Source organism: Festucalex cinctus, chromosome 3 (assembly GCF_051991245.1).
Source record: "Festucalex cinctus isolate MCC-2025b chromosome 3, RoL_Fcin_1.0, whole genome shotgun sequence".
In the NCBI taxonomy this organism is placed as follows: domain Eukaryota; kingdom Metazoa; phylum Chordata; class Actinopteri; order Syngnathiformes; family Syngnathidae; genus Festucalex; species Festucalex cinctus.
In genome coordinates, this window is record NC_135413.1 from 12027055 (window position 1) to 12052655 (window position 25601).

At 40.0% G+C, this 25601-nt stretch overlaps 1 protein-coding gene across 3 annotated transcripts in view; it reads right to left on the bottom strand.

Moving 5' to 3' along the window:
- Nucleotides 1–25601, bottom strand: part of znf423 (zinc finger protein 423) — a 195778-nt gene that overhangs the window by 38828 nt on the left and 131349 nt on the right. For all 3 annotated transcript variants that reach the window (XM_077515846.1, XM_077515845.1, XM_077515847.1), the window contains one exon: nt 24279–24394. In XM_077515846.1, the coding sequence (XP_077371972.1) occupies nt 24279–24394 (116 nt within the window). The remainder of the gene's footprint in view (nt 1–24278; nt 24395–25601) is intronic.

The following is a 25601-nucleotide window of genomic DNA, read 5'->3' on the forward strand; positions in this document are numbered from 1 at the left end:
TCTTCTTCTTCTTCTTCTTCTTCTTCTTCTTTATTCTCCGCAAACGATCGCGATTTTGGGTACCTAAACATTCACGAAAACTCACCGAACTTTGCACACTCCTCAGGCCCGGCGAAAAATTTGATATTATTAAGTCGTCATAACAATGCGACTCGATAGCGCCCCCTAGCGTAGAAAAATATAAACCAAGCCCGGCACGTTTGAGCTAGAGCAACAAAAATTGGCAGGCACGTGTAGCACCCCGAGACGCACAAAAAAGTTTATTGGGACCATGTAGCTAAAATGTACAGGAAGTGAGCTATGAATTTTTTTATGTCCAATTTTGGCCTATTTTGGCACATTCACTGTGGTCATGCTTTTTCCCCCTTTGCAAACATTTTTCATCCAATTGACTTCAAACTTGGCATTTATCATCTCAAGACCTGAGAGAAAAACTGGGCAAAACATCTTGCCTTTTTGAAATACTATATGACGGGGGCGGGGCATCAAATATTGCCTTTAAAATTTCATTTGTCCAGAAAGAGCAAATGCTTAATAACTCCCATGTTCAAGCTCCAAAAAATCTCAAACTTCTCAGGCAACGTAATAGTCACGGCCTGAAAACATCTATATGATAAAATTCAGTTATACATATAGCGCCACCTAGTGGTTACAATAAATGTCATACTTTACGTTTTTAGCTACTGTGCTGAGCTTGTTGAAGGGATCCATTTGAAAATTGGTCAGAAAAGGCTTAAGATGTTGATCATGCCCCACACCGAATATTGTAACTTTTCGCCAAAGGGCGTGGCCGCTACGGTGACGCAAAGTCTGAAGATTTTTCGTGAAAATAAAAGCTGCATTAACTTGACCGAGATGATCCTATCTTCTCAAAATTTCACACATTTGATGAGAGTCCAGCCCTAAAGACATCTACTGACTTATATTTCATCTAACTGATAGCGCCACCTAGTGGCAATTTTTTTTCTTACGAATTTTCTTCTACGTTTTTCTCCAAACACGTTAACTGGACCTACCTCATATTTGCTCAGATGAGGGTTTCGGCCTTCATGATGTCACAACACGAAGTTTGTGAGTTTTCGCGAATTGCTGTGGGTGTGGCTAAGCGCTGTTCGCCAAGAAAACAACGCCAGTTTTGAGGGTCTAAACATGCACAGAAACTCATGAAACTTGGCACACACATCTGGCCTGGTAAAATGAGAAATATTTTATTGTTGATTGTGCTATTTTTACAAAAATGACTCAATAGCGCCCCCTAGAAGTTTTTAACGAAGCAGCCCCGGTTGTACGTTTAAGCAAGAACGACGAATATTTTTAGGTGTATGAGGGAGCCCAAGACCTACAAAAAAGTCTCTTGGACCCATATGCTAAAATGAACAGGAAGTGAGCTACGAATTTTTGAATGTCCCATTTTTGACAATTTTTGCACATTCACAGGGCGCAGACTTTTGCCCACTTCTCCTACACGTTTCATCTGACTGAGTTAAGACTTGACCTGGACCATGTCAAGACCTGAGCCAACGACAGGGGGAAAAATCTTGACCTTTCGAAATACTATATGATGAAGGCGGGGCATCAAAGTTTGTGTTTCGCACTGAAAAAGGATATGCTTAATAACTCCCCGGTACATGCTCCAAAAAATCCCAAACTTGACATGTATGTTTATCGTCAAGGCCTGAAGCTATCTCTATGACAACATTCAGTTATATATGCAGCGCCACCTAGCCCTTGAGGCATAAAAAAAAAATACCCCACATACGGTATTTTGTACAAAAAATGTAAACTCATTCTAAGTGTGATAACTAAGTCATTTATGAATATTCTTTTAGTTTCCACCACTCAAAATGTTCACTGGCATCAGACTTATCCAAACATATATATATTTTTATTTATTTTTGATAGCCTCTGTGGACATTAAAAGCAATATCGTGAATGAAGGATATGCTTAATAACTCCACGGTACATGCTCCAAAAAAAATCCCACACTTTACATGTATGCTTATAATCAAGGCCTGAAGGTATCTCGATGACAACATTCAGTTATAAATACAGCGCCACCTAGCCCTTGAGGCTTATATAAAAAAAAAACCCCACATACGCTATTTTTACAAAAATGACTCAATAGCGCCCCCTCGAAATTTTTAACGAAGCAGCCCCGGTTGTACGTTTAAGCAAAAATGCCGAATATTTTTAGGTGTATGAGGGAGCCCAAGACCTACAAAAACGTCTCTTGTACCCATATGCTAAAATGAACAGGAAGTGAGCTACGAATTTTTGAATGTCCCATTTTTGAAGATTTTTGCACATTCACAGGGGGCAGACTTTTGCCCACTTCTCCTACACGTTTCATCCGATTGAGTTAAGACTTGGCCTGGACCATGTCAAGACCTGAGCCAACGACAGGGGGAAAAATTTTGACTTTTCGAAATACTATATGATGAGGGCGGGGCATCAAAATTTGTGTTTCACAATGAAAAAGGATATGCTTGATAACTCCCCGGTACATGCTCCAAAAAATCCCAAACTTGACATGTATGTTTATCGTCAAGGCCTGAAGTTATCTCTATGACAACATTCAGTTATATATGCAGCGCCACCTAGCCCTTGAGGCATGAAAAAAAAATACCCCACATACGGTATTTTGTACAAAAAATGTACACTCATTCTAAGTGTGATAACTAAGTCATTTATGAATATTTTTTTAGTTTCCACCACTCAAAATGTTCACTGGCATCAGACTTATCCAAACATATATATATTTTTATTTATTTTTGATAGCCTCTATGGACATTAAAAGCAATATCGTGAATGAAGGATATGCTTAATAACTCCACGGTACATGCTCCAAAAAAAAATCCCACACTTGACATGTATGCTTATAATCAAGGCCTGAAGGTATCTCTATGACAACATTCAGTTATAAATACAGCGCCACCTAGCCCTTGAGGCTTATATAAAAAAAATAAAAAATACCCCACATACGGTATTTTGTACAAAAAATGTACACTCATTCTAAGTGTGATAACTAAGTCATTTATGAATATTCTTTTAGTTTCCACCACTCAAATTGTTCACTGGCTTCACACCGATCCAAACGTATGTACGTTTCCATTTTGTTTTATTCATTTTTGATTGCCCCTTTGGACAATAAAAGTAACATTGTGCAATGAGTACAACGAGCGATGATGTGTATATACACTTTTACAAAAAAATACCAATCAGGGCAACTCATTGCCTAAAAATAAAAAAGGACGCTGATTTTTGCAGGTCTTAACAATCACCAAAACCCGTTGAGCTTGACACACACACTGGCAAAAAAATATTCTACATGTAAACGTTTATTATGCCATTTTCAAAGAAATTTTGCTTCCAATGTGCCAGTACCCCAACGTGCAAGTACCCCAACGTGCAAGGACCCCAACGTGGCCCGGGCTGCGAGGGCCCTTTATAGCTGCTCGCAGCTCTAGTTAGGGCCCGAGCAGCGACCGCTGCGAGGTCCCTATTGTTTTTGTAAAAATTCTTCTTCTTCTTCTTCTTCTTCTTCTTCTTCTTCTTCTTCTTCTTCTTCTTCTTCTTCTTTATTCTCCGCAAACGATCGCGATTTTGGGTACCTAAACATTCACGAAAACTCACCGAACTTTGCACACTCCTCAGGCCCGGCGAAAAATTTGATATTATTAAGTCGTCATAACAATGCGACTCGATAGCGCCCCCTAGCGTAGAAAAATAAAAACCAAGCCCGGCACGTTTGAGCTAGAGCAACAAAAATTGGCAGGCACGTGTAGCACCCCGAGACGCACAAAAAAGTCTATTGGGACCATGTAGCTAAAATGTACAGGAAGTGAGCTATGAATTTTTTAATGTCCAATTTTGGCCTATTTTGGCACATTCACTGTGGTCATGCTTTTTCCCCCTTTGCAAACATTTTTCATCCAATTGACTTCAAACTTGGCATTTATCATCTCAAGACCTGAGAGAACAACTGGGCAAAACATCTTGCCTTTTTGAAATACTATATGACGGGGGCGGGGCATCAAATATTGCCTTTAAAATTTCATTTGTCCAGAAAGAGCAAATGCTTAATAGCTCCCATGTTCAAGCTCCAAAAAATCTCAAACTTCTCAGGCAACGTAATAGTCACGGCCTGAAAACATCTATATGATAAAATTCAGTTATACATATAGCGCCACCTAGTGGTTACAATAAATGTCATACTTTACGTTTTTAGCTACTGTGCTGAGCTTGTTGAAGGGATCCATTTGAAAATTGGTCAGAAAAGCCTTAAGATGTTGATGATGCCCCACACCGAATATTGTAACTTTTCGCCAAAGGGCGTGGCCGCTACGGTGACGCAAAGTCTGAAGATTTTTCGTGAAAATAAAAGCTGCATTAACTTGACCGAGATGATCCTATCTTCTCAAAATTTCACACATTCGATGAGAGTCCAGCCCTAAAGACATCTACTGACATATTTCATCTAACTGATAGCGCCACCTAGTGGCAATTTTTTTTCTTACGAATTTTCTTCTACGTTTTTCTCCAAACACGTTAACTGGGCCTACCTCATATTTGCTCAGATGAGGGTTTCGGCCTTCATGATGTCACAACACGAAGTTTGTGAGTTTTCGCGAATTGCTGTGGGTGTGGCTAAGCGCTGTTCGCCAAGAAAACAACGCCAGTTTTGAGGGTCTAAACATGCACAGAAACTCATGAAACTTGGCACACACATCTGGCCTGGTAAAATGAGCAATATTTTATTGTTGATTGTGCTATTTTTACAAAAATGACTCAATAGCGCCCCCGAGAAGTTTTTAACGAAGCAGCCCCGGTTGTACGTTTAAGCAAGAACGACGAATATTTTTAGGTGTATGAGGGAGCCCAAGACCTACAAAAAAGTCTCTTGGACCCATGTGCTAAAATGAACAGGAAGTGAGCTACGAATTTTTGAATGTCCCATTTTTGACGATTTTTGCACATTCACAGGGGGCAGACTTTTGCCCACTTCTCCTACACGTTTCATCTGACTGAGTTAAGACTTGACCTGGACCATGTCAAGACCTGAGCCAACGACAGGGGGAAAAATCTTGACTTTTCGAAATACTATATGATGAAGGCGGGGCATCAAAATTTGTGTTTCGCACTGAAAAAGGATATGCTTAATAACTCCCCGGTACATGCTCCAAAAAATCCCAAACTTGACATGTATGTTTATCGTCAAGGCCTGAAGCTATCTCTATGACAACATTCAGTTATATATGCAGCGTCACCTAGCCTTTGAGGCATAAAAAAAAATACCCCACATACGGTATTTTGTACAAAAAATGTAAAATCATTCTAAGTGTGATAACTAAGTCATTTATGAATATTCTTTTAGTTTCCACCACTCAAAATGTTCACTGGCATCAGACTTATCCAAACATATATATATTTTTATTTATTTTTGATAGCCTCTGTGGACATTAAAAGCAATATCGTGAATGAAGGATATGCATAATAACTCCACGGTACATGCTCCAAAAAAAAATCCCACACTTGACATGTATGCTTATAATCAAGGCCTGAAGGTATCTCTATGACAACATTCAGTTATAAATACAGCGCCACCTAGCCCTTGAGGCATGAAAAAAAAATACCCCACTTACGGTATTTTTACAAAAATTGTAAACTCATTCTCAGTGTGATCACGAAGTCATTTATGAATATTCTTTTACTTTCCACCACTCAAAATGTTCACTGGCATCAGACCTAACCAAACATACATATTTTTGTTATTTAGTTTTATGTATTTTTGATAGCCTCTATGGACATTAAAAGCAATATCGTGAATGAAGGCTATGCTTAATAACTCCCAGGTACATGCTCCAAAAAATCCCATACTTGAAATGTATATTTATAGTTAAGGCCTGAAGGTATCTCTATGACAAAATTCAGTTATAAATACAGCGCCACCTAGTCCTTAAGGCATAAAAAAAAAAAATGCCTCACTTACGGTATTTTTGCAAAAATTGTAAACTCGTAAGTTTGATAACTAAGTCATTTATGAATATTCTTTTACTTTCCACCACTCAATGTGTTCACTGGCATCAGACCGATCCAAACATATGTACTTTATTAATTTAGTTTCATTTTCTTTGATCGCCTCTATGGACAATAAAAGCAACATTGTGCAATGAGTACGAGCAATGATGTGTGTATATATACTTTTACGAAAAATACCAATCAGGGCAACTCATTGCCTAAAAATAAAAAAAGACGCTGATTTTTGCAGATCTTAACAATCACCACAACCCATTGAGCTTGACACACTCATCACACCTGGCAAAAAAAAAAAAATCCACATGTTTATCATGCCATTTTCAAAGAAATTCTGCTTCCAATGTGCCAGTACCCCAATGTGCAAGTACCCCAACGTGCAAGTACCCCAACGTGGCCCGGGCTGCGAGGGCCCTTTATAGCTGCTCGCAGCTCTAGTTAGGGCCCGAGCAGCTACCGCTGCGAGGTCCCTATTGTTTTTCGATCGGATTATTATTATTATTAGGGCCCGAGCAGCGACCGCTGCGAGGCCCCTATTGTTTTTGTAAAAATTATTATTATTATTAGGGCCCGAGCAGCGACCGCTGCGAGGTCCCTATTGTTTTTGTAAAAATTATTATTATTATTATTATTATTATTATTATTAGGGCCCGAGCAGCGACCGCTGCGAGGTCCCTCTTGTTTTTGTAGGAATTATTATTATTCTTCTTCTTCTTCTTCTCCGTAAACGATCGCATTTTTGAGGGCCTAAACATTTACGAAAACTCACCAAACTTTGCAGTCTCTTCGGGCCCGGCGAAAAATTTGATATTATGTAGTTGTCATAACAACGCGACTCTATAGCGCCACCTAGCGTAGAAAAATAAAAACCAATCCCGGCCCGTTTGAGCTAGAGCTACGAAAATTGGCAGGCACGTGTAGCACTCCGAGACACACAAAAAAGTCAGTGGAAGCCATTTCCTAAAATGTACAGGAAGTGAGCTATGAATTTTTTAATGTCCAATTTTGGCCTATTTTGGCACATTCACTGTGGTCATGCTTTTTCCCCCTTTGCAAACATTTTTCATCCAATTGACTTCAAACTTGGCATTTATCATCTCAAGACCTGAGAGAACAACTGGGCAAAACATCTTGCCTTTTTGAAATACTATATGACGGGGGCGGGGCATCAAATATTGCCTTTAAAATTTCATTTGTCGAGAAAGAGCAAATGTTTAATAACTCCCATGTTCAAGCTCCAAAAAATCTCAAACTTCTCAGGCAACGTAATAGTCACGGCCTGAAAACATCTATATGATAAAATTCAGTTATACATATAGCGCCACCTAGTGGTTACAATAAATGTCATACTTTACGTTTTTAGCTACTGTGCTGAGCTTGTTGAAGGGATCCATTTGAAAATTGGTCAGAAAAGCCTTAAGATGTTGATCATGCCCCACACCGAATATTGTAACTTTTCGCCAAAGGGCGTGGCCTCTACGGTGACGCAAAGTCTGAAGATTTTTCGTGAAAATAAAAGCTGCATTAACTTGACCGAGATGATCCTATCTTCTCAAAATTTCACACATTTGATGAGAGTCCAGCCCTAAAGACATCTACTGACTTATATTTCATCTAACTGATAGCGCCACCTAGTGGCAATTTTTTTTCTTACGAATTTTCTTCTACGTTTTTCTCCAAACACGTTAACTGGACCTACCTCATATTTGCTCAGATGAGGGTTTCGGCCTTCATGATGTCACAACACGAAGTTTGTGAGTTTTCGCGAATTGCTGTGGGTGTGGCTAAGCGCTGTTCTCCAAGAAAACAACGCCAGTTTTGAGGGTCTAAACATGCACAGAAACTCATGAAACTTGGCACACACATCTGGCCTGGTAAAATGAGCCATATTTTATTGTTGATTGTGCTATTTTTTACAAAAATGACTCAATAGCGCCCCCTAGAAGTTTTTAACAAAGCAGTCCCGGTTGTACGTTTAAGCAAGAACGACGAATATTTTTAGGTGTATGAGGGAGCCCAAGTCCTACAAAAAAGTCTCTTGGACCCATATGCTAAAATGAACAGGAAGTGAGCTATGAATTTTTGAATGTCCCATTTTTTACGATTTTTGCACATTCACAGGGGGCAGACTTTTGCCCACTTCTCCTACACGTTTCATCCGACTGAGTTAAGACTTGGCCTGGACCATGTCAAGACCTGAGCCAACGACAGGGGGAAAAATTTTGACTATTCTAAATACTATATGATGAGGGCGGGGCATCAAATTTAGTGTTTCGCAATGAAAAAGGATATGCTTGATAACTCCCCGGTACATGCTCCAAAAAATCCCAAACTTGACATGTATGTTTATCGTCAAGGCCTGAAGTTATCTCTGTGACAACATTCAGTTATATATGCAGCGCCACCTAGCCCTTGAGGATTAAAAAAAAAATACCCCACATACGGTATTTTGTACAAAAAATGTACACTCATTCTAAGTGTGATAACGAAGTCATTTCTGAATATTCTTTTAGTTTCCACCACTCAAAATGTTCACTGGCATCAGACTTATCCAAACATATATATATTTTTATTTATTTTTGATAGCCTCTATGGACATTAAAAGCAATATCGTGAATGAAGGATATGCTTAATAACTCCACGGTACATGCTCCAAAAAAAATCCCACACTTGACATGTATGCTTATAATCAAGGCCTGAAGGTATCTCTATGACAACATTCAGTTATAAATACAGTGCCACCTAGCCCTTGAGGCTTATATAAAAAAATATAAAAATACCCCACATACGGTATTTTGTACAAAAAATGTACACTCATTCTAAGTGTGATAACTAAGTCATTTATGAATATTCTTTTAGTTTCCACCACTCAAATTGTTCACTGTCTTGACACCGATCCAAACGTATGTACGTTTCCATTTTGTTTTATTCATTTTTGATTGCCCCTTTGGACAATAAAAGTAACATTGTGCAATGAGTACAACGAGCGATGATGTGTATATACACTTTTACAAAAAAATACCAATCAGGGCAACTCATTGCCTAAAAATAAAAAAGGACGCTGATTTTTGCAGGTCTTAACAATCACCAAAACCCGTTGAGCTTGACACACACACTGGCAAAAAAATATTCTACATGTAAACGTTTATTATGCCATTTTCAAAGAAATTTTGCTTCCAATATGCCAGTACCCCAATGTGCCAGTACCCCAACATGCAAGTACCACAACGTGCAAGGACCCCAACGTGGCCCGGGCTGCGAGGGCCCTTTATAGCTGCTCGCAGCTCTAGTTATTATTATTATTCTTTATTCTCCGCAAACGATCGCGATTTTGGGTACCTAAACATTCACGAAAACTCACCGAACTTTGCAGACTCCTCAGGCCCGGCGAAAAATTTGATATTATTAAGTCGTCATAACAATGCGACTCGATAGCGCCCCCTAGCGTAGAAAAATAAAAACCAAGCCCGGCACGTTTGAGCTAGAGCAAGAAAAATTGACAGGCACGTGTAGCACCCCGAGACGCACAAAAAAGTCTATTGGGACCATGTAGCTAAAATGTACAGGAAGTGAGCTATGAATTTTTTAATGTCCAATTTTGGCCTATTTTGGCACATTCACTGTGGTCATGCTTTTTCCCCCTTTGCAAACATTTTTCATCCAATTGACTTCAAACTTGGCATTTATCATCTCAAGACCTGAGAGAACAACTGGGCAAAACATCTTGCTTTTTTGAAATACTATATGACGGGGGCGGGGCATCAAATATTGCCTTTAAAATTTCATTTGTCCAGAAAGAGCAAATGCTTAATAGCTCCCATGTTCAAGCTCCAAAAAATCTCAAACTTCTCAGGCAACGTAATAGTCACGGCCTGAAAACATCTATATGATAAAATTCAGTTATACATATAGCGCCACCTAGTGGTAACAATAAATGTCATACTTTACGTTTTTAGCTACTGTGCTGAGCTCGTTGAAGGGATCCATTTGAAAATTGGTCAGAAAAGCCTTAAGATGTTGATCATGCCCCACACCGAATATTGTAACTTTTCGCCAAAGGGCGTAGCCGCTACGGTGACGCAAAGTCTGAAGATCTTTCGTGAAAATAAAAGCTGCATTAACTTGACCGAGCTGATCCTATCTTCTCAAAATTTCACACATTTGATGAGAGTCCAGCCCTAAAGACATCTACTGACTTATATTTCATCTAACTGATAGCGCCACCTAGTGGCAATTTTTTTTTATTACGAATTTTCTTCTACGTTTTTCTCCAAACACGTTAACTGGACCTACCTCATATTTGCTCAGATGAGGGTTTCGGCCTTCATGATGTCACAACACGAAGTTTGTGAGTTTTCGCGAATTGCTGTGGGCGTGGCTAAGCGCTGTTCACCAAGAAAACAACGCCAGTTTTGAGGGTCTAAACATGCACAGAAACTCCTGAAACTTGGCACACACATCTGGCCTGGTAAAATGAGCAATATTTTATTGTTGATTGTGCTATTTTTACAAAAATGACTCAATAGCGCCCCCTCGAAATTTTTAACGAAGCAGCCCCGGTTGTACGTTTAAGCAAGAACGACGAATATTTTTAGGTGTATGAGGGAGCCCAAGACCTACAAAAAAGTCTCTTGGACCCATATGCTAAAATGAACAGGAAGTGAGCTACGAATTTTTGAATGTCCCATTTTTGACAATTTTTGCACATTCACAGGGGGCAGACTTTTGCCCACTTCTCCTACACGTTTCATCTGACTGAGTTAAGACTTGACCTGGACCATGTCAAGACCTGAGCCAACGACAGGGGGGAAAATCTTGACCTTTCGAAATACTATATGATGAAGGCGGGGCATCAAAATTTGTGTTTCGCAATGAAAAAGGATATGCTTGATAACTCCCCGGTACATGCTCCAAAAAATCCCAAACTTGACATGTATGTTTATCGTCAAGGCCTGAAGTTATCTCTATGACAACATTCAGTTATATATGCAGCGCCACCTAGCCCTTGAGGCATGAAAAAAAAATACCCCACATACGGTATTTTGTACAAAAAATGTAAACTCATTCTAAGTGTGATAACGAAGTCATTTATGAATATTCTTTTAGTTTCCACCACTCAAAATGTTCACTGGCATCAAACTTATCCAAACATATATATATTTTTATTTATTTTTGATAGCCTCTATGGACATTAAAAGCAATATCGTGAATGAAGGATATGCTTAATAACGCCACGGTACATGCTCCAAAAAAAATCCCACACTTGACATGTATGCTTATAATCAAGGCCTGAAGGTATCTCTATGACAACATTCAGTTATAAATACAGCGCCACCTAGCCGTTGAGGCTTATATAAAAAAATTTAAAAAATACCCCACATACGGTATTTTGTACAAAAAATGTACACTCATTCTAAGTGTGATAACTAAGTCATTTATGAATAATCTTTTAGTTTCCACCACTCAAATTGTTCACTGGCTTCACACCGATCCAAATGTATGTACGTTTCCATTTTGTTTTATTCATTTTTGATTGCCCCTTTGGACAATAAAAGTAAACATTGTGCAATGAGTACAACGAGCGATGATGTGTATATACACTTTTACAAAAAAATACCAATCAGGGCAACTCATTGCCTAAAAATAAATAAGGACGCTGATTTTTGCAGGTCTTAACAATCACCAAAATCCGTTGAGCTTGACAGACACTGGCAAAAAAAATATTCTACATGTAAACGTTTATTATGCCATTTTCAAAGAAATTTTGCTTCCAATATGCCAGTACCCCAACGTGCCAGTACCCCAACGTGCAAGTACCCCAACGTGCAAGGACCCCAACGTGGCCCGGGCTGCGAGGGCCCTTTATAGCTGCTCGCAGCTCTAGTTTTTTTTTGGTCCTTTAAGTTGTGTCATCACTTGGCTGAGAAGGTTTGAAAGTAATAAGAATATAAAATAAACTGTAAAAAAATATGCAATAACAAAAAATAATTAAATAACTTTTGAGATCATCAGTCGTGATCATCTCTCCCATGGAGTGCAAAACACCTTGCGTCAAAACCATTTTTCAGCGCGATGGCGAGTGAACTGTAAACTTCTGCGTGAAAACCTGCCAAGTTTACACACAGATTACAAATTAAGTGAGGGACGTGTTAATGCAGTCACCGTGAAACTCAAACTTTGGGGGAGAAATGTCTTCTCGTGTTCGTGTTAGGAAGTGTGGTGACATCATGATAGATCATGCTGCTTCACACACACATGTCCCCAGTCAATCCCCCGTGGCTGCCGCATATCGGCTGCAACAGGGACCGGAACTGATAATCTGGATTTGTTGGTTTGGAACGCAAAGCCATCACATCTAAAGCAGAGGAAATACTTTGTGTGCGTGTGTGAGTGTGTGCGATGCCAATATGATTGGAAACATTTCTCTGGGAATTCATGGGTGTGTATCAGAGAGAAATTTCCTCTCGGATGCTTTCCTTCACCTCTCCACTTTTCCCTTGACTGTAGAGCTTGTCCCCACAAAACACTCCTTATCGCTCTCTCTGTCTCTCAGTCTTTGTCTCTCTGTCTCTCAGTCTCTCTCTCAAGAACAATATTCCCAGTGCGTCATTCCCAATCAACGCCCACCCTGCACCTCAGCTCCCATCAGCACCCCTATAAAGCAGCTTCCCTCAGATTAATCACCCTGGCTCACAGATAGGGCCCACTGCAGACGGGACATAAAGGAGGGAGAGAGAAGAGGGGATGGTAGGATAGGGGGGAGGGAGAGAGAGAGAGAGAGAGAGAGAGAGAGAGCATGAGAGGGTGTGTGGGGGAGGGAGGGGGACTGAATCCAACACAGAGTAGAAGAGGGCCGGTTTGGGACTCAAATGTGAAGGATTATATGTGGTTTTGGGTTGATAATACTTATTTGTCATTCTGTGGCCCTTATCTTGCTGAGCATGTTCCAGTGAGCCCTTTACTAAATATGGCAGAGCGTGCGTGCGTGCATGTTAGTAAGTGTGCGTGCGTGTTTTGAGAGTATCCGTCACTCGGCTTTAGAAGCTTAAGGCTGGCCAGGGGAAGGTAAAGCATATTAATGCAAACACATACATTTGCTATATCTATCTATCTATCTATCTAACCACCTACCTACAGCAAGCCAGATTTGAACCTCAAACGTCAGTAATGTGAGGCAGTGATGCAAACCACTAGTCCACATGCAGCCCCAACATGTTATAAGTGAGCTAAAACAATAAAACATAACACAAATAATTAAAAGGTGTCTCCAGTAGTGTCACACATTGCACTGGAAGGCGACTGACCCCATGATGACAGAAAAACCATCTCCCCTCTCTCTCTCTGAACTGAAACGCTGCAGTTCTTCTCCAAGCCAGTAGAGGTCAGGCTCATTCCTCTTTAAGGATGAGATAAGTCCATATCCTCTCCTACCTTACATCACACTTGACCTCTCAAGGATTGCAAATGGCAGTTGGGGGTGGGCGTGTGTGCATGCGTGTGTGTGTGTGTGTGTGTGTGTGTGTGTGTGTGTGTGAGTGTGAAATTAAATCCAAGGTAGTCTAGAGCAAGGTAAGCGAGTGAAATTAGTGGGGGGTGTTGCTGTTGCTGTATTGATTTGTAGCTGTCGCAAGGGATGGAGCAGAAGGGCAAGGGGAGGAGGTTGAGATGGACGGATACTCCCTGGAGGGAGAGCAGGAGGAAGATGATGATCAAACAGGAAGTGATGATGCCATCATATGACAGCAGCGTGCACGATTGTGTGTATGTGTTGTTTTCATTTTTGTCCCCCTTTCGGACACATGCAGGTTACATCGATCACATCATTTGCAACATTGATATCCGAAAGAAAGGCTGACGGATAGAAACCATGGCTTAAGTGTTTGGGCCACCTGCAAAGTATTATATGTAAACTATTAAGGACAAAAGTATTGATTTCTGTTTGGCTCCTGTTGAATGTTAATGTGTCTTAACTTTTGGACTACAGGTGCATGTTAACTCGTTGAAGTACTAAAAATGATTGGGTCTGATGAAAACTCACTATAAAGCGGTCAATGCTTTTGTGTTGTGCACTGTCCTCGGAAGAGATGGACCAGCCCATATCGAGGCCTGTCATTGTTTTTCCTAAACTGCTTAGAGCGAGCGAGTGGAAAGCCAGCAGAGCCCCCGACCCAGGGGAAATATGGCCTTGTCGCATTACCTACGCACACCACCGCCAGACGCACACATGGGAACGCATTCATGGACTTGCACTTGCAGCTAGGAGCACATGCATGCGCATGCACACACTCTTATGCACACTGAATATGGACACGCACACACACAAAGCAACACACACAAAGCAACACACACAGTCTCCTGTGGAAAGGTAGAAGGGGGACAACGCAGGGAGAGAAGCGGCGATGGAGATAAAGAGAAAATGTAATCTGCTTTGTCGTGCGCGCTCATTTTTGTTATCTGGAAGGCGTGTGTGCACATTTGTGTTGCTCACGTTTGCTGATTGTGTGTGTTTGTGCATTGATCATGTCTAGTGAAAGACAGTGCTTGTGTGTGGGGAGAAAAGGCCGAGTGATCATTTCGAGTCACTCAAAAAATGTGCATGTTGGAATAACGTACACATCAAATGTTGGTGATAAGGAAAGTTGTGTATGTGTTAATGTTACCCTCATGGTGTGTCTGTCAGTACATAAATGTGTGTCAAATGTGTGTATATGTGGGGCTAATTAGACGCACTCCAAATGTGTGTGCGCGTGTGTTGCCATTTTTATAACAGCAAATGAAAAATCACCTTAGTGGCCTTGTGGTCTTCTTTGAGTTCAAAGTATTTATAGCTGGGTTGACATTCTTCCAACAACGTGTGTGTCGGGGACAAGCAGATGGGCTCGGCCGCTTCCTCTCCTCCCTGGCTTGTCTCTAGGCGCACCCGTCCAGGACAGGATGCTGCCTCGGGAGCAGCTTGAAAATAAACGCACCCTCTGCCCCTCAACATCCCACCTGCACTCCGCGCACCCACTTCCGCGCCTCCCACTTGTCCACGTCTCCTCAGCTAAGTGGTAAATGACACCCGTTTGTTTATCCAAAACATTTCTCAACCAAGTCACGACTTGATTTCCTCCTCCTCTTGCTCAGCCTGCATGACCTCCTGTTTGGAGTGTTTTCTCCCGTGGGGAGTTCCCCTCCCCTCTGCCCCAGACGGTAAGGTTTGGACCAGTAAACACACCAAAAATACACTCACAGCACGAAAGGGCGTGCGCCCAAAACCACAACACGAGAGGCAAAGGTGCGAGCTCCCCTGCCGGCAGCCATTACACAAAGGAGGAAGTGACCTCACTTCCAGCGCAGGCAGCTCAGCACACCGGCGCACCGCACAACGCATTTGAGTCACACCAAAAAAAAAAAAGTACTCAGAGGAATGTGGTCCATGCAGACTGGAAGGCTCAGTACCAAATGAAGAGCATGCAGAAGTGAGTGACAAGACAAAATAATAACCAAAAATAGACACAACCAAGCAAAAACAAATAATGAATAACAAAATACATTTGAGTGGAGACACAGGGTGGCACGCACAACTTGTTTGAGGCTTGTCCACATGCAGACATGCATCCAGACATTTTTATTGCTTATCCTGTTCAGGGGCGTGCTGAGCTCGATTCTACTACTACAATCTGACTTTCAGAAAGGAAAAATGTGGACTACATCTTGCACTGGTCACCAGTCAATCACACACACTAATAACACAGTAATAATAATAATAATAATAATAATAATAATAATAATAATAATAATAATAATAATAATAATCATAGTCATAATAATAATAATAATAATAACACAAATTGGTTCAAAAAAAGACCAACCCAACTTTTTGGGTTATTCAATTTACCCAAAAAGTTGGGCCAAGTGAATAGTAAACAAAACATCCCATATAATTGGGTTGCGTTATTAGTTTAAGTTGGCCCAACTTTTTGGGTTAAGAAACAAAAAATTGAGTCAGTTCATTTTTTTCTCCCAATTCAATTGGGTTATTCAAGTAACCCAAAAAACTTGGGTTAAAGTAATAACAGACAATGCAACCCAACTTTTTGGGTTAAATAACTCAAAAAAGGCTGCGATTGGCTGGCAACCAGTTCAGGGTGTACCCCGCCCACTGCTCCTAGCCAGCTGAGATAGGCTCCAGTAGCCCCCGAGGCCCTTGTGAGGAGCAAGCGGTTCAGAAAATGGATGGATGGATGGATAACTCAAAAAGGTTCTTTTTTTATTTTTATTTATTTTTTATTTTTTCACCCAATTCAATTGTGTTATTCAATCAACCCAAAGAATTGGGTCAAATGAATAACCTACAACACAAAAAACTGGGTTGCTTTGTGAGTTAATACTTTTCAACTTCTTGGGTTAAATAACTGAAAAAGCTGGCTTGGCGTATTCTTGATCCAATCTGGGCTATTTCTGACCCAACTGTTTTTTACAGTGAAGGGCAGATATAATAATATTATTATATTATTATATAATAATATTATATCAGTGTAACGTTCCATTCCGTGATCCCTGCCCCTCACCACATCCACAATGAATGGTGTTGACGACGGCACTGCCCTCTGCTAAGTTCAGTGTGAAAAGGGATTTTAGAGCGAGCCAGGCCTCAGCCATGGGTTGGCCAGGCCTGCACTATTACCATCAGCTCACCCAACCATGCAGTCTTGTATTATTAAAACCATATCTTCCTAAAGTTTGTCTGTTCCTCAAGTGTACTATGCAATGGTACCAATTCAAAACATTTTCTAAGTGCTACATTCTCAATTATATTATTTCAAGAGTTCAATATTTTTTTTTTTTATGTTTTTGGAATGTAGAAGGGAGCTACAGTATACTGGGAAAACCCACCCAAGTACGAGGAAAATGAAACGTCCATAGTGGAGGACGTGGACAACACAAGCCACACGTGCTAACACTACTTCACCATGCTGCTTAAAATGAACTGATTCATGTTATAAGTATATAAATGCAGGATACAAGTACAGTATGTCTGCTCTTCTGTTCAAATACACATGACCTCTGTTCACCAGACACACGCACACACACACAAAGTGACATGGACAAAGTCCAGGATGCCACAAAGCCACCAGGCGCTGGCACACGCACTCTCCCCTTTTGACCGCACTCCACCGTGTTTAGCACTTTCTACCTCTTCACCTCCCTCTGTTTCTCTGGTCTCTTTGCATCAATGGCATATTTTACTCATTAGTAGGGCTGGGTATCGATTCAGATTTTCCAGGATCGATTCAATTCGATTCACAAGGGCCCGATTCGATTCGATTCACGATTCACAACGGTTTTCGATTCATTTGAGGAATTCATGCAGCACCTATTTTAGACAGTACCAGTGCTGCAAATAGTAGAAACTTCTTGTTGTAATTTAATACATTAGTAAAAATATGAATATTTACATTATAAATTGAATCCATTGCAGTTACATTAATACTCTGTTTTATTTAACATGGCCTTATAAAAATAATAAATAATTATTTAAATCAATTACAACCACAGTACAGGCTGTGTAAAAAAAAAGTGACAAAAAACACTGACACTCACGACATTCACATTGTTGTTTTTGTGAAAATGTTCCAGTGGTGGTTGAGGGGAGGGGGCGGGTGGGGAGATGATCATTACTGGCTTCTTGGTAAGTGACACGGGCTCTGAAGCATTTATTTGTGTGTGTTGGATGTCTCGTGTGTGTTGGGGGAGGGGTCGATATATCGATACATGGTTTTATGTATCGATATTGGGATATGAAAAGGTGTCTCGATATGATATCGATATCGATATTTTGAACCCTGTCCTACTCATTAGATGAATGTAAACACACACAAAGGGTCATGTATAAATCAGTGATTTACTTCATTTCATTAATTAGAATATCAAACAGACTAGGAGTTGAACCAATTAGTCAACTTTCCTACTCAATGTCAACATTAAAAGCTTGCATCCCACGAATTGCTAATTACAACATTTCAGCATCTCGTTTCCAATCGATCAATTTACACAGAACTTTCGAAACATTCATCTGCTGTCGTCACTGGAACAGCAAAAATGTCTGTGGTGGTTCGGGCTCCAGCAGTACAAAAATAAACTGCTTGTGAATCAGAGAAGTGGTTAAGTCCCAATTACATTTTTTTGCACCCAAGTCCAAGTTGAGTCATTTATATGGCTGTAAGTCAGCAGTGCTTCAAGTAAACAAAATATTTTTTCTTGAATTTAGAAATTAAGAAAATTCAAATAGCTCATCTTTTACAGCCAATACCGATCACATGATTTATCCCAATTTCCAATCACATAATCAGATTGGGACAATGCCAGCGGTTAACATCTAAATAATCATAAAATATAACACTACATATCATATCTGTCATTTCTGGGGTCACGCCAGGGTTAAGTTTGAGTTCATGACCTGTTAAGTTGGGTTCACGACCGTGAGGTCAAGTGTCTGTTTTGTACTGATATAACAAGTGTCTGTTTTGAACTGATGTAACATCAATCATATAACCATCATCTAGTTTCAACTAGTTTTAGGCTATGCGATGTCAATCTTTAATCTTTTAGGTGATGTTAGACCTTTGTGATGTCGTTCTTTAGTCCTTTACTTGCTACAACCAAACAGATCGATTCACTATCTGCAGGTGCAGTCTGAGAATTGTGTGTGCTTGCCGGATTATTGCTTTCTGTCTCTCTTTTTTTCTCGTCTAGTCAAGTTTGTTCTACGCCTTTCGATGTGAATAAATAGTTAAAACCTTATTTGTGTCTGCACTTTGGGATCCAACCTTCAGCACATGACAATATCAGTGGGACTGCACACAAACTGCAGCAAACAAGAACTTAAAGTGTCATAACACTTGTCTCAATACAGCATACAACCAAACTATTATACAAGCATGTGGAACTATTTGACCAAAAAAAAGAAAACTGTAGCACGGTGACTTGCAAAATAAGTAAGCCTGTCTTCAAAAATAAAAAAATTAAAAACAACAATTGAAATGGTTACTTTTTACAACTTCATTTAACTCATTCACTGCCATTGACGGCAAAAGACGTCAAATGATGTAGTTTTTTTCTGGGCTGGCAGTGTGCCATTGACGGCAAAAGACGTCAAATGATGTAGTTTTTTCTGGGCTGGCAGTGAATGTGTTAATGTAATGGTGAGTTGTAGTTTTCATAATTTCTCTTTGTTTTTATGCCGACCTGCTGAAAAATGCCTTCATGGGAAACCGGTCCATGGTGCAAAAGAGGCTGGGAAATGGGAACAGTGCAAAAAAAAATATTAATGACATCATTGTTTAATGAACTTTGAGTCAACTTTCACCACATTATAGTCATCACAAAAAATCGTCAGTGGTTCAACAACTAATACAAACAATTTACGATTTTGCACATAGTGTATGTCTTCATCATCAACCAGTAGCATTATATATTTTTGTTGATTACACTTTACAAGTGTGATTCAGGAAGGAAGTGTGCGTGTGTATGCCTTGTCCCCATCCTAATAACAGAGTCTCCCAGAGAGCAATTGGGGCAACTGAGAATTCTACCTTGGAATGCCAAAGGATCTTTGGCTCAGGTTCTCCCTTTTGCACACACACTCACACAGACGCGGATCAGAGAGCTACGCACTATGACTTCACACAAGATTCACAGCCAAGAGCAACACCCAAACACTGTCAGAACCCACACTCAGACCCAAACACACAGCAAAAAACACACCTAGAGGACGAAAACTATTGTGGTTCAGCCGCATACACACCTTTCATTATTCAGTTGGAGGGAGACTGTGAGGCACTTTGATTCAGTCTAACAAACACTTCGTTCTCAGTATAGGCATGTAGGGGTAACTCCTGGCCCGATCAGATGATGACAGTGGGGAAAAAAGAAGGTCATTTCTATCGGTCCGATATTGAAAGCTGCCTCAAATACACTAAGATTGGCTTGATTACTGTCCCTTTAAGAATTTGCTGCTGCTACATGATGTATCATGCAAAATGGAGTTTGTCCTTGTCAACACGGCTTGGTGACTGAAAAAAATTCTAGATTGGACATACACAACCAACCGAAGTCTCCCCGAATGAGAGCCTCAGCAGAAGCTCCCCTCTGCGGTCACCTGGCCTGACCGCTCCTAAACCGTGCTGTGCCTTTTCCTTTTTAGCTCTACTTTGAAGTTTGAGCTTCAAATTGAATGTAGTTTTAGAATGTGAGTCCGCTACATTAGTAGGAAGCGGGATTGAAATGTTTTATTCTTTCAAGCTGCAACTACTATATTAAACTATATATATATATATATATATATATATATATATATATATATATATATATATATATATATTTATATATATATATATATATATATATATATATATATATATATATATTATACTATATTAGTAGTTAAAAAAATAAAAAATAAATAAATAAAGTTCTATTTGCGATATTGGGTCGAGTTTGAATAAAGTGAATCCACAAATGAATATATCTCTAAACACTGTTATGATTGAACTGAATATTTGATATAGTTCCATGTAGGGTGGTTTTGGGATTGTGGTGGTTTACCGCCAAGCTTTGACTTGAGTGTAAAACATGTTATTTAATTGCATATAAAAGCATTGTGGTGCGCACATGCAAAACTATAATATTCAACACTGCAGGGGCACAGCACAGGTGGAGGGAAACAACACACGTACAAATCTAACGATCCCTATCCATTCACTTATTTATCTGACCAGCAACCCACTTATCTATGCAATATTAACTAGCGCTAAAGGACAACAACAGATCCAGTGGAATCAAAGCGAGGGATGACTGGGGAGGTTTGGTGATGGATGGATCAAGGGAAACTTTCAGGGCAGGAGCTGCAGAACAGCACCCCTTAGAGGCCAAAAGGAGTGCAACCTGATCGAGAAGTAAATCAGGGATTTATTTATTTTTTTAAATGACAGACAAAAAGCAAGGAAGCAAGCCCGGGACTAAATAAGATCTAGAAGGACGTTGCCGATCAGGGTCAGAGCATTTCTTATTTACACACCCTCCCTCAGTCCCCCACACAAACCCCCATGCACAAAGACACACAGCAAAACATCTCTTATTTACCAGCTTACGTCTGCACTATTTATGTGGCACCAGGGAGTGGCACAGAGGAGAGGAAGAGAGGAGAGGGGCTAAAATATGCATAGGGGCTGCTTCTTCTGGGAGGCACGGGGGGAGTCGGAGAGTGGGAGGCGGGAAGACAAAAATGCGAGGCGGGGAGAAAGACCGGAAGAGTGAAAATGTGCGATAAAACAGCAAACTGACACCATCAACGCAACTGCACATGTGGACGGAAGGAGCGAGTTGGAAGTCGGCAAAATGAATGAGTGAGGAAGGAATCAGCCTGGAGGGAGAGGGGATGATGCAGCGATGTGTCCAGGCTGCAGTGACCCCTGGGTGTGTGCGTGCCTGCGTGCGTGCGTGCATGCGTGTGTGCGAGTGAGATAGAGGACGAAAGTGTGAGCTGGACATCATATAAACCCTCTGAGGGCTTGAAAGAGGCCAAAGCCTTTTTCGAGCTAGCCAAGCAGCCGTCTTCATCCATCCGCACCTCATTAAAACACACGCGCACACGTGCACGATAAATGCTAGCAGTGGCATTAACCTCCTTGGTAGGAGCTCTCCATCACCGCCAGTCGGCCTTTCTGTCCAGCCCACTTAGAGAGCCCTCCTGTGGGACGATGGAGCTGTGGCATGGCACACTGAGGCTGCAGGTTATCCCAAATGCACACACAAACACACACGCATACACTTGGAACGGGTGCTAAAGAGTTAAAAGGTGGACAAAGCCTTAAGTGTAGCCGCCAAAGGGGAAGAAATACAGTTTTTTGAGTGCCCCCCAAAAATAATGACTCTCTCATGACCTTAGATAATATTTTAGTTTTAGATATAAACAGATGGACATCATCATTTAACTAGACTAAGTTAAGTGCAATTTCTGGAGAAATTGCGTGGGAATGCTGAAAGCTGAATAAAAATAGCTGAATGCTAAGATTTGAATGCATGTGGAATGCTTTTGAAGTAAACCGAGATAAATTATGAAATGATGACCTCCTGGTTACTGGACAATGCACTTTACCAACTGTGTCACCAAGCAGTGTAAAACACCTGGTAATGATGATAAGTTATATGTATGGAAGTGGGCGTGGAAAGTGATACTTAGAAAAGTTAATTGTCTGTCCCATTGGAAATGAAGGAGGAAAAGTTGATATTGCAAGTTAAATTGTGCAAATACTGAAAGTAATGTGGAATCAGACCATATATACCCCTGCAGGTGTGAATTTTTGAAGGTAGTTGAATTTTGAACAGTGTAAATTGGAAGTATTATGTGGGAGTTGTTACATGGCAAAAAAAGTGTGGCGAATAAAATCACAATAACATATGTGGGAGCAATCCAACAATTAAGGGAGTCATACAAATTTAGTTGATTGGGTATATGATGCTGAACTCATTACAAGGCTGGCAGAGAAAGGTGAAGTCCTGGAGATGATCTAATATCATAAAAAAAAAAAAAAGAAACATGGCAATGAACAAATGAATTATGATTTATGTTACCATAAATTGACAATAATAGCAAAACCAGAGTTGGCCAAATTTTCAAGCTCATGTTTTTTTTTTTTTTTAAACACTTTTTAACCAACACAGGATAAGTTTAAACATTTTAATGTAAATAAAAAAAAAAACAGTATTAATTGATTTCTAAATCATTAACCAGTGATTTAATCAGATAAATAAAATTACTTCAAATACATGTTGACATTTTTTTCCTCATGCTTTTTTTTTAAGGGATGAGCAAGTACCGATATAGGTTTCGGTAGCAGGCCATCTTTCAAGGTATCATATACGTGACGGCAGCTCTTTTGGCCATTTTACAGTCGGGAAATAGAAATTATAAATTCGAAGAATATAAAATCAACATTAATTTCATGACATTTTAAGGAAAATGCTGTATTGGGATATATAGGTCTTTCTTTAGAATTATCTGTTATTGTTTTGTGGTGGAAATTGTATTAATCAAAAGCACGAGTGCGATCAGTACTTGGTATCGGTATGAAAAAAAGTGGTAACAGGCATCCCTATTCGTTTTATTACTTACAATAAATCCATTAAATGATTACTTACTGAGATTGAATTAAAAAAAAAAAAAAAGAAAAAATACATTTTAAGCATTATTGTTTTTGTAAAGATTTGTCCAATGGATCTCATGGGACTGTCTACTAGTAAGAGGAATGACAGTGTGTGGACCGTGAGTCGTGTGTGTGCGGACATTAACCGACAGGGTCCAACAGTTACCCTGCTGTTAAATTGACTGGCCGGCCATATGCCCGCCACCTTCAGTCCTACATCACTGCCACTTTGCGTGTGTCTTTTGGCTGCAAGTAGATTCTCAGATTATATATCTAAATATCTATCAACTATATTTTCTATTACATTGCCACGTTACCATTTGTGAACTTTTGATTTGTTGGATAACGGATCCGACATTCAGTCTGGTAGCTGTGCATGCTCCTGGGATAGAATGAACTTTAGCAATGAATCTTCAAGGATGAATCTTCAACAAACATTAAATTAGGAGAAGCGCACACAAATGCTAATTATTCTTTCAAAGCAAAGGTTTAAGATTAAATACCAAACAGAATGTGGTTTGTTATTCACACAGTATACATTAAAATGGGAGCTTGGGTTCTGACGCAGATTCCATAAACAAAATATATGCAGTGGGACTTTTAAATTGTCTTTTGTTGATTCTGCATCAATTATTAACACTATCATCTGTGCGCTGTAAAATAAAAGCTCATATTTATCATAGTTTGCAAATAAAAAAGCGGCATAAATTTGGTATAAAAATGTTTGTATATAGTTTATAGCGCTTTCCTTATCACATAAGGTGAAGAAGGTCACACATTCGGCTCACTGGTCTGGCGCGAGGTGACTCCACTAGATGATGATACGATGAAATGCAAGACCAGCGATTAACCTCCTAACTGACCAGGCCACAGCTGGCGTACGACCTACACTTGGGTGACTGATGCCATCTAAATGACATCACGTTTGCCAGGGGGTTGAAAAAAAAAAAAGCCCTTAAAAAATTATTATTGCTGAAGAAGTTTCCATTACTGTCCTGATTGAGACCCAATCAACTGATGGCAGGTCAACTAAAGTACACGATGCAGCCAACCTACCTGCAGTTCAGTCTGAAAAAAGAACTTCTGAGGACACTGCGAGCAGTCATAAATCTTGTCCTCTTGACCGTGGACTGCAAAGATGTGCTGTTGCAGCTTGTTGGCCTGTACAAACACTGGAGGAGAAAGAACACAGGTTAAACATATCACTGAAGCATCCAACTACCATGGTATGCATGCCCCATTGTGTTCAACGAAGAAAATTTATACTAGGGATGATATCCAAACATCACAATACGATATTATTACGATATGAAGGTCACGATACGATAATTATCACGATATAGTGGGGGGGTTGGCGATATTTAAAAAAGATCTCAATATTGTAAAAAAGAGAGCTCATACTAAAAAAAAAAGCACAATATTGTGCTTTTGTAAATAACAGCAATGCATATAAATCACCTACAATCTCTAATAACAATATTGAGGCATTTACTTGCTAATGCAAGCAAACGTTGATCTCTACACAAGCAAATTAGGTTCCCCTTCATCTGACAATTAGCATAGCTTTTAAACATAGAAGGCCAAAACATCCCTAATGAAAATTAAATTACACTAATAAACTAGCCAATAGAGGGTGCTAGAACTGCACAACTGGAAATCAACCTGACTTTTTTAACAGATGTGCTCCTTTTAAATATTGTGAACATGACGACAATGATATTGTAGAAGTTTTAATATGACGATATCACGATACTGCCCTTATCGTTACAATCCCTAATTTATACACTTCCTGTCTGATTTATTCACTGAGGGGCTACTTACGGTACAAAGCTCTGGATTATTGTCCGTTTAATAGGTGATACAATAAATAGTGACGTAGCTGTACAAATAATCACACGTTTAAGTGACACGTCAGGAAATGGGAGAGCAGCATCGAAGAGGAAGCAGGGGAAATAAGTAGAGAAAACAAGAAGAGCTACAGTATCCTCAGCAGACCTTGTGATATTTATCAATAAATTATCTCTCCTTTTTTAACTTCTGCTCCAGTGTTGTTTCATGAGTTTTTTTTCTTAGCGTTCTTTCTTTTGCTCCTCTTTTGTTTCAGTAAACTTCTGGTTTTCAGTGAGTGTGTATGTGTTGAATTATTAAGACTTCCCCATAGGAGCGGTGGCCATTTTACTAATTCATACGCCACTAAGGAATAGAGTTAAAGTTTAAAGTGTTGCTGTGCACCTGGGGAACGGCACACAACACAAGACTCGACTCAACTACTGCGGAAGGCCACGAGAGAGATGAAGTGACATGGGGAGCGTAAGTGCGGGTACAAGGAGGGGAGGGGATAGATGCAGATAGAGAGTCAGAAGAAGGGCGGGTCAAAAG